This window comes from Sinocyclocheilus anshuiensis, unplaced genomic scaffold (assembly GCF_001515605.1).
Source record: "Sinocyclocheilus anshuiensis isolate Anshui unplaced genomic scaffold, SAMN03320099.WGS_v1.1 scaffold32, whole genome shotgun sequence".
Classification (NCBI taxonomy): Eukaryota; Metazoa; Chordata; class Actinopteri; order Cypriniformes; family Cyprinidae; genus Sinocyclocheilus; species Sinocyclocheilus anshuiensis.
In genome coordinates this window covers 565,361-575,178 of record NW_015554060.1, presented here as the reverse complement: position 1 = coordinate 575,178, position 9,818 = coordinate 565,361, and the positions used below count along the sequence as shown (strand labels likewise).

Genomic DNA, 9,818 nt, shown 5'->3' with positions numbered 1-9,818 from the left:
TATATCAATAGCAAGTTTTGCTTTACTCTGTCATGTATCATTTGTTCCTCCAGTTGCAAAAAATGAGCTCAATTTTATCGCTGCAGGCCTGCAAAACTCTCTTTACATCATTGATGGGTATAAATCATGTAAAATACATATCATGTGCACAAGATAACAGTAAGGTTTTTTGTCAGATGTAGACATAATACTGTCTCTGCGTACTCTACAGTGTTCTGTGTGCACCTTTTCTGTGTTTAGACTTTAGTGCTACAAGTCGTCAACGTTCTTAAAATGGAAATGTAATATACAGTTTCTCTTCCATAAACTGATTTTTGCCGTCCAAAAATACTGTTCTATAATCTTGTAAAATATAAAGCTTTCATCTTAGTGCTTTGAATATGAAAATATATCAAATGGGATGTTTTTCAAAGGTGCCATCAGTAACTGTCTATGTATTTAGTCTAGAAGGGGAGTACCACTTAGTTTTGTTTCTGTTGTCTATTCAAATGTTCTTTCTGTATCACTAACTGATGAATATGCTAGATATGCACCTGCCTGATCGATACCCGGAAATCTCGCCATATTGCTGTTACCGGCCACAGAGGAGTATAAAGCACTTACTAAAATTTTTCTTTTTTAATACATGTGACCAAATTTGTAAAGCAGGTATATAAGAATTTTTTTAAAGGAATTTTCATATTTCAATGTTTTAAATCTGATAAAGTCAAAATCCATTTATGACAGATTCTCTTGCCTGAGCATTAAATAGAAAGGGATCTCATTATAATATTACCGCCCCTTAATCTGTAAGTTTCCACCCACGGTGCCATCATTTTGATTTTGCAAGCGACAACGGTGTACTAGTTTTAACGCCATGGTAAAAGTTTGAGCAAAACACGCTAACTGTTCTGTCTTTGGTTGCACAGACGAGCACAGAGCACTATTTACAGTCCCAGCCTCACAAGAGACAACAGAGCAGTGGATTTATTGATTTATTTACTGTTTATTGCTGCTGCCACACAGATCTAAAATAAACATGCAATTTATTTCCCAGCTGTTTACCTTCACAGACATAACCGACTGTTTTTTGTAACTCATGTGTGTTTTTAACATAAACTTGTGTGTGAATGAGAACTTAAGTTTAGTACTCACATGCTGTGACAGCCGCTTTCTGTCTGTGTGCTTCGGATGTGTGCGCTCAGAAAACCATATATCTGAAGTTTAAACTCGTATGGTTTAAAACGCATGATTTCAGCGCGACAAACATGATAATCAGAACTAAAACATATGTTTTTTTAGCAGATATGAGCTGTAATGGCACAGCTATATTCTGGAAAAGGGGGCGGGGAGCAGCAGCTCATTTGCATTTAAAGAGACAGGCGCGAAAAACAGCTGTTTCTGCTTCCACTCAAAATAGGCATTTTCAAAATGATATAATAAATTATCTATGGGGTATTTTTAGCTGGAACTTCACAGACACATTCTGGGGACACCAGAGACTTATTACATATTGTAAAAAAGGGGCATAATATGTCTCCTTTAAGGATTTGTCCAGAATATATGATTCTCTCACATTTCATTAGATTAAAAAAAGTAATATGACAATTAACAAATGTAAGTGTTAATTTAGAGATGATAAAAAATGACAACTGTTAATGATATTTAAGCACTGTGGCGTTATTTCACACTACAGAGTCCTCATCGAACTACCAAATAAGAGACATTCACTAACTTGAAATGATTATACTCAGCTAGCTTTAACAGTCATTTGAAATAAAAATTAAAAAAGCAAATCTTAATTTACACAAGACTGAGCACAAAATGATGTCTAATTTTCACGTAAACATTTACATTTATATGTAGAGAGTCCATTTAATTAAATGGCTTCAAAAAGATTTTGCTTACAGAGCCCAATGGTGAGGTTTGAAGATCTTTCATGTGACTCTGGTCTCCCTTCAGTCAGATCTTGGATAAGAAGACACTAGTGGAAAGAGTGCAGAGGGGCAAAGGGTGGGTGTAGCGATCGCCTTTTCATTCCATCAGATCCAAATGCTACAAGAACATAAATGTGCATTTAAATACAGACATCCCAGTCGCTCAGCAATCATCTAATCCAAGGGAAAGAGTTGACTGAATTACCTTCGCAAATCCCTTTTCAACCGTGTAAAACAGGACTAGCCATTGTATCATAATGCGTCCATGATGTTTGGAACCAGGTCTGCTCATATTAGTGGTTTAAAATATCTTTTACAATGAATTAGATATATGTTATCTTGCCTGAGACAAAATACCATTGCTTTTGTCTAGTTTAGCTATTTACACACAAAATAATGCCAAACCTACGGTGGCCAAGAGAGCTCAACGTGCTGCAAATGAAAAAAAAAACATGCAAATAGAAAAAACATCTGCAAATTAAGAAAACTTCTTCATCAATTTGACAACACACGCACTGCAAATTCTCACAACACAACCAAATACAGAAACGCACTGCAAATTCTCACAACACAACCAAATACAGAAACGCACTGCAAATTCTCACAACACAACCAAATACAGCAACGCGCTGCAAATTCTCACAACACAAACAAAGAAACGCACTTCCCTTAAACATTTCCGATGTGGTCTGTGCATATTTGCAGCGCATTTCTGTTTTTGTTTGTTTGTTTTGTATTTGCAGCGTGTTTCTATTTGTTTGTTGTGAGAATTTGCAGCGCATTTATGTCTTCGGTTGTGTTGCGAGAATTTGCAGCGCGTGTTGTCAAATTGATGAAGATGGGGAAGTCGTGGCCGAAGTCATGGCCAACCAGTCGTGGTTGCGTGTTCGAGTCTCGTACCGGCAGGGATTGTAGGTGCGGGCAGTGAATGTACAGCGCTCTCTCCCACCTTCAATACCACAACTGAGGTGCCCTTGAGCAAGGCACCGAACCCCCAACTGCTCCCCGGGCGCCGCAGCAAATAATGGCTGCCCACTGCTCCGTGTGTATGTTCACCATCCAAAGTTCCATCCAAGTTGGCCACATGTCACTTCACTCACTTTAAAAGATGTTTTCTTAATTTGCTGGTGTTTTCTCTATTTGCATGTGTTTTTTCATTTGCAGCGCGTTGAGCTCTCTCGGCCACCGTACAAACCGTACACCCTAATCTAAACAAGACATCTATGCATGCATTTATGGCAGAAAAAGTTCAATGAAAATGCCTGAAACTGTATGAATCAGTGAAAATGTACTCCATAATACTTTTGGAAGTATAAACTCTATAAAAAAGTATAAACTCAAGTTTTGAAATGACACGACGGGAAGAAAATGTGCTTTTATCAGGTAAAAGCTAAAAGTTAGGGTATCACAATAGTTGTGATTTGCATGTTTGTTATTTTATATGAATGATGGTGTGACTGCTTCTTTTAAAGAAACATGCTGGGCCATTAGGCCACAGTTAAACAATACAATAGTTTGAAGCAGACTCAAAGAGGGATCCAAATTCCCAAAGGATTTATAAAGCTTTTAGTCGTGAATTAACATCCACCTAAACCAAGGTTCAAAGGAATGTTTCCTTCATTTTGGGAGATAGAAAAAAGAACATCGCATGAATACAAACACATGGCGAATGGTGGAAATGGAAGAGCCAAACTGGAAACTCGAAAAACACACACACGCCACGCACAACTGAATAATGTCGACGGTAAGTAGAATGTAAAGAAATCGGTTGCAAAATGCTAATAATATAGTACATGTGTCACATCTCTGAAAAATCATAGAAAAAATAAACTGAAATGAATGTGTGAGATTTAAACCCTGTGAAACTGGAAAGCATATTCTAGTATATTTCACTCTTAGTAGACTAGAAACGACAGAGGTGCCCCTGAGTGGCGTTAGCCACCTGATCTCGCACCCTATACCTGGCGGTACAGAGTCCACAACAGGAAGTCCTCTTCTTACCCTCATTCATAGTCCTTGGGAAGGGGTTATAGAGTCTCAATTGCCTTTGGAAGTGTGTGTGATTCTCCCTTCAGCAAACTCGGTTGGCATGTAAGAGGTGTGTGAGGATGAGGTGTCGGAAATGATCGTACGTATGTATGTGTCACGTCAGGGATCCAAAGTTTCCTGGCAGTGTTTATAAGGCTTGTGTTTTGAGCTCAATCGGCTCCCCTCGGGTCTCCTGCTGGGCTTCGGCCTCGGGAGGTCGGTTGCCCTTGAGGACAGCCAGTCTCTCTGACAGACCGCGCATCCGGGGAAAGAGCATGAAGTCGTAGAGCAGAGCGCCCATAGCACTGCCGATCATAGGGCCCACCCAGTACACCTACCGGAAAGTGAGAGAGAACAGATAGAAAATCGTTACATTTATGAATTAGCAAAATGTTCCTTCATCTGAATACAATGGAAATGTGCCTCACCCAATGGTTAATAAAGTTCCTGAAAAGCACAGCAGGGGCAAAAGACCTGGCAGGGTTCATTCCAGCTCCAGTGTAATACATCTGCAAAGCGATTCATGTCAAGTCAAGTCAAATTTATTTGTATAGCACTTTTCACAATACACATTGTTTCAAAGCAGCTTAGCAGATTAGAGCTGGTCTATAATGTAGTTTACTTTTTGCAATGATACAAGCAATCAAGCAGTTGAGATGTGCTATATAATATATTTCACAATACTGTATACAGAGTATATATAAACCAAAGTTAGTCATACTTGTATATCCAAATTCATAGATTTTTTAATTTATAAGGAGCCAGGCAATAATATAGTTACATATTTTGCAATAAATAAATAATAACCAAGAAAAATTATTTTTAACATAGCGTGCATTTCATAAGTATTTACATAACCAGTAGTGTCAGTACTCTTCAACTGGTGGGTCTTGACTCTTGATACACAAATCGTACTGATAAAATCATGTTCAGTAATATAGATGAAAAATTAAATAGGCTTATTAACTTTTAAAAGGGAGAAAATGTTCAAAGATGTCATTAAACAAACTCTACAGTATTTATCTGTTACTTGAAGAGATAGTTCACCCCCAAAAAATGTATTGTCATCATTTATTCACCAACATGTCATTCCAAACCTGAATGACTTCTTCTGTAGAACACAAAAGGAGATATTTTGAAGAATTTTCAGCCATTTTTGTCCATACAATAAAAGCAACAAAACAACACTGACTGGACCCCACTGACTTTAATTGTATGCACACAAAAAAGATCATATTTAATATCTCCTTTGTGTTACACAGAATAAAGAACGTCAAACAGGTTTATAATAACATGATGGTGAATAAATGATGAAATTTCCATTTTTAGGTGAACTATCTATTTAAAACAGCTAATTACTTAATGTTTGGCCAAGTGTTTGTTCCACGTGTTAGGCAAGTAAATTTTTAATCTGAAGAACTTCTGCAGCAGTGTTTATTTGCAGGGGTTTTTGTTGACATTTTAGTGCTGTTTTGCATGGTAAAATCTGGGCCAATAGAAAACCATTGATTTTAAGACTGAATCTCAGTCCTTGTGAATGGCGTCTTACCCCCAGCAGGTGCCCCACAAGCACTGAGAAGCCAATGGACAGTGCAGCAGACCCCAGTCGTCCATTTCGCCTCTCATCCGTCACAGCGAAGACCACAACCACGAGTTGCAGAGTCAGGAATATCTCTATAGTGGTGGCCATTCCCAGACTGATGCCTGGCTGAAGCTGCAAACATATATACGCATACACTTTACAAATGACAGTAAAAATAGTTATCCAAATACATTTACTGTCCACTATTTTATTTATGTGAAATAGCCTTCCTTTAACAGGTCCTCTGATGATCTCTATGGTTTCAAACATTGATCAATAATTTTGCATCACTAGTTAACAATCCATTATTTCAACTAATGAGCTCACTAAAACAAATACACCCTCTTACCGTGTTCAGGCCGAGATTGCCTCTCATATTGCTTGGCGTGACCCCATACAGCACAGCGGCTCCAGCTAGAGCTCCCAAGCACTGAGCACAGATGTAGAAGAACGCACGAAACAGGGACATCTGGGAGCCAATCAGGTAGGCGAACGTGACAGCCGGGTTGATGTGGCCACCGCTGATGTGACCGATAGACTGGATGAGTGTGGCAGCTGCCAGACCGAAGCAGAAGGCAACATGGAGCACGTTGTGTGGTCCGGTGGTCCAACGCAGAGCTGATCCCAGCCCGAAAAACACAAAGAACATGGTGCCATAGAACTCGGCAAACACAGCCCGCCAAAAAGACATGGACCGGAACTCCCACATGGCTGCGATAACTCAGAGGCGATGCCAACAAATGGAGGGATATGAGTGTGAGAGGGAGAAGAACCTCCAAAAGAACCAAAAAAAAGCTTCTTGGATATGTTCCCTTTGATTTTTTTGTGGATGGACACAAAAAACAAAAGCATAGAAACTATGGAAAACCAAGCATAAATGCTTCTATAACCTACAGAGTTTGTGCCCTTCTTCACAAGTCTGAAATCATCTGTCCTGCTGATTTCTAACCTGTGGTTTTTGTCATAAAACCTTAAGTGTGACTCTGGCAGGTGATGTCTGCATCTATGTGAAAGTTCTAGATGAAGTTTAAAAGAAGAACACGGATAGACAAATGATGAGCATGTCCTGCAGACATTCAACCTCTCTGATGGGAAAGCGAGAGGCCAGAGGGGTATTTATAATGACTGTGACCCTCAGTGACAATATAATCCTTTGGCAGAATTGTGGGAGGGGGCTGCAGACAATACAACAAATCAAATTAAAAAAATTCTTAACCCTTTTCTGTCCCGCTTTTCATTTAGCTTATGGTTGTCAATCTAAAGCTTAAAATACTGCCTCCAAATTTGCACTTGATTGATATTAAAATGTTAAACATATCTTGGTGGGAAATGTAACTTTTAGAGTTTTTATAATCATAAAACTTTTTGTTTAGCTAAAAACAAAAATATCTTGTCTCAAACTATAGGAGAAAGGTCATAAAAGAGGCAAAACGGGAAATAGCATATTAATCAGACGTGGGAACATGATGACATTTCAAAGAACAGCCCCAGAGGACAACTGTCCCATTCCAGCTCACGATAGGGAACAGTGTTTAGGAACTGCCTCTTCTCTAGCCCCGGCTACAACACCAGGGCCCCTAAAAGGGTCTAGTGCCCTTCACAGTGTGGATTAAGTGCTGACACAAAGAAACAATACCTCTCATACAACAGAAGGAGGCCTCACACGGATGTAACGTATCATAACTGACACCCCACATGCACAGGTCAGAAAATATATGGGGGTCAATATCACCATAGGGTGCCTTTCAACCCTCAGAATACTCAAAAATTTTGGTTTTAATTTCCCATTCGCTTTGTCATATCATAAATAGTAGACACTCAAGTACTATAGAAACATATTAGCTGAGCTCCCACACATTTTTTTAGATAATTATGGGCCATTATTCGAAGCATAAACATCATGGACATATATATTACTGTTAAATACGTTTTCCTTGCAAAATTAAGATGCAAATGATATTTTCTGAAAGGTATGATGTCCCTTTCCTAAACAGGGTTATTAAAAAAATAATATAATAAATAATATATTAATTACATCCTCATCCACATTGAAAGCAAACTCACACGAAGAAAATTTGTCATTACAGATCTTCTTTATGCACCAAGAGCTTGTAACACTCCAAAGAGAAAGGAAAAATTGAAATCGCATCATATGACCCCTTTAAAGGGGCGGATTCCCCAATACGACAAGGTGGAAAACCATTCTAGGAAAAATGGACAAACTCTTCTTTTTTATTAAATAAAAATATAGTTTTTATTACCAAATGAACAATACACTCAAATTGAGTAATCTCTTATTTAACAAAATATTAATAGGAGAATTTGTTTTATTTTTAAATGTTATGATTTGACAATATTCTACTATCATTCAATCATTCATATCATTCAATTTAATGAGCAGTGCATGGGACATAGCAAAATAACACACATCCTCTTACACAAAACTAAAAAAAATGTAGAAAATGTATCTAAAGAGAAAAGTAATGCTTTTGTTATGAACATAAAAACTTAGCATAATATAACACACCCTTTCATAGTAATTTTTATGTTAAGTTATCATGGCAAATTAGTTATTTATGTACAGGACACCAAAAGGCACCCTACAAGTGATATTGACCCATGGGTCTTTTAGTAAAAACATTAAGAAAAATCTATAATAAATTAATGAAATTAAATATTAGATATGAGTGTGCATGCAAATGCATTAATGTACATAATAATATAATATAATATAATATAATAGTAGGCAGATGCTTTTATCCAAAACAAAATACATTTAATTTAAAACATAGAATGCAAAGTGTTAATTATTATTATTATCATCATCATTATTGTTATTATATATTTTTATAATTATATATTTTTATATTTTTGTATATAAATACTACATATTTATAATTATTACTAAACATATAGATTATGTGGATTTTCCTATTTTTTTCCTATAAGAACACATTTTGGTTTTAGGTTTTAGGACAACTTTGATGAAAGGTTTTGATTTCAAATGTTGACTAGTGTATATAAACACATATACACAATGCATAAACATAATATAACATAATATAATATAATATAATATAATAATATAATATAATAATATATCAGCCAAATGCATAAATGTAAATAGAATATAATTGGTGTTATATAATATTTACAATGTTGTCAATCAGTTGTTTGGATTTTGATATGTTAGATAGGTTAGTTACACCTTGTGCAGCTATTTCACTTTGCTTGTGGTCTGTAATATTTCTGTTATCTAGCATCCCACACAAATCACATATAATAATATGAAAACCATTTTCACTGTAATTGCATGAAAGAGTGACTTTTCCACAGCACACAATGAAGGCTTTGCCGTAGCACCCCCTACCCTGGTCAGGACAGAGCCAGTTGGTTCTGTGCAGAACTGATTAGGCAAGAGTTTTACATTGTGTGCGCTGGCAGGACTGCTGGCCTGAGGCCCAATAAAGCTCTGAAAAATCCATGTTTGGAGGCAGGAGGTGATAGTGGGGTGGGGGCAACACTGAGCCTCTTCTCTGGGCAATCAGGGTGAGCTATAGACTACTGAAAGGATACTGCTTCGCTTGTGTTTTTTGCTCTTTCATTTGGGATGAACCAAAATGCTGGCAGCAACAGTTTCTGTTGCCTTCTTTGATTAAAATTTTTATGGTGCTGTTTGGCCATTGTCTCAAATGATAGGAGCTTTTATATGCAATTAGTACTACTGCATAAGTGGTCCTTTGCAAAATAGCAGTGTGATAGCTACTCTGAAGGATAAGCCATGGAAAACACACTCTAACTTTGTTTAGTCAAGAATTTTAGCTGTGAATTATCAGGCAAGTGTTAACTCTTTCTATACTATTTCTAGGCATAAAAACAATCTCAGATAATAACAACGTTGAATTGCAAGTCTTTCAGTAATAATCTTTTTGGCAATCATTCTTCACCCTAAATAAGGTCATTTAAGGTGAAGTACCTCCTAAATAAACTAGGTATCAAATATCTGTCATTGCCTCTCTCCAGTTTCATTTTTGGCAAGATAACCAAGCAGGCCAGATGCATTTGCTTTGGAAGCAGGTGTTTCTAGTTGAGTTACAAGTCATGGTAACTCTGCAAGGCCGACTCAGAGTAACCAACTTTGTATACGTCCATTGTGGGCAGGATTACTCCACACCACTGCCTGCTCATGTGTCCATAAGCCGCCTTTTGTCGCACAGGAGAGATAGCTTAAAACCGCTTGCGTGAGGATTTTTCTATTACCTCTAGCACAGACTGCTGACACCAACACAACC

General features: G+C 37.3%; 1 protein-coding gene across 1 annotated transcript; it reads right to left on the bottom strand.

The window, feature by feature from the left end:
- Nucleotides 1-3,719: 3,719 nt before the first annotated feature.
- On the bottom strand, nt 3,720-6,628 carry LOC107668565 (lens fiber major intrinsic protein-like). Its single transcript, XM_016460496.1, has 4 exons — nt 5,876-6,628; nt 5,494-5,658; nt 4,373-4,453; nt 3,720-4,278 (listed from the first exon to the last, which is right to left on the bottom strand). The coding sequence occupies exons 1-4, from the start codon at nt 6,233-6,235 to the stop codon at nt 4,093-4,095; spliced, it is 792 nt and encodes a 263-aa protein (XP_016315982.1). The 5' UTR covers nt 6,236-6,628; the 3' UTR covers nt 3,720-4,092.
- Between the last annotated feature and the right edge of the window lie 3,190 nt (nt 6,629-9,818).

What these genes read in the sequence shown, in the direction of transcription:
- LOC107668565 (XM_016460496.1), bottom strand. Translation starts at nt 6,235, where the DNA reads ATGTGGGAGTTCCGGTCCATGTCTTTTTGGCGGGCTGTGTTTGCCGAG. An exon ending in TTGTGGGGCACCTGCTGGGG is followed by an intron (nt 4,454 to 5,493) that starts GTAAGACGCCAT and finishes ATCGCTTTGCAG; the next exon opens with ATGTATTACACTGGAGCTGG. An exon ending in GGAACTTTATTAACCATTGG is followed by an intron (nt 4,279 to 4,372) that starts GTGAGGCACATT and finishes ACTTTCCGGTAG; the next exon opens with GTGTACTGGGTGGGCCCTAT.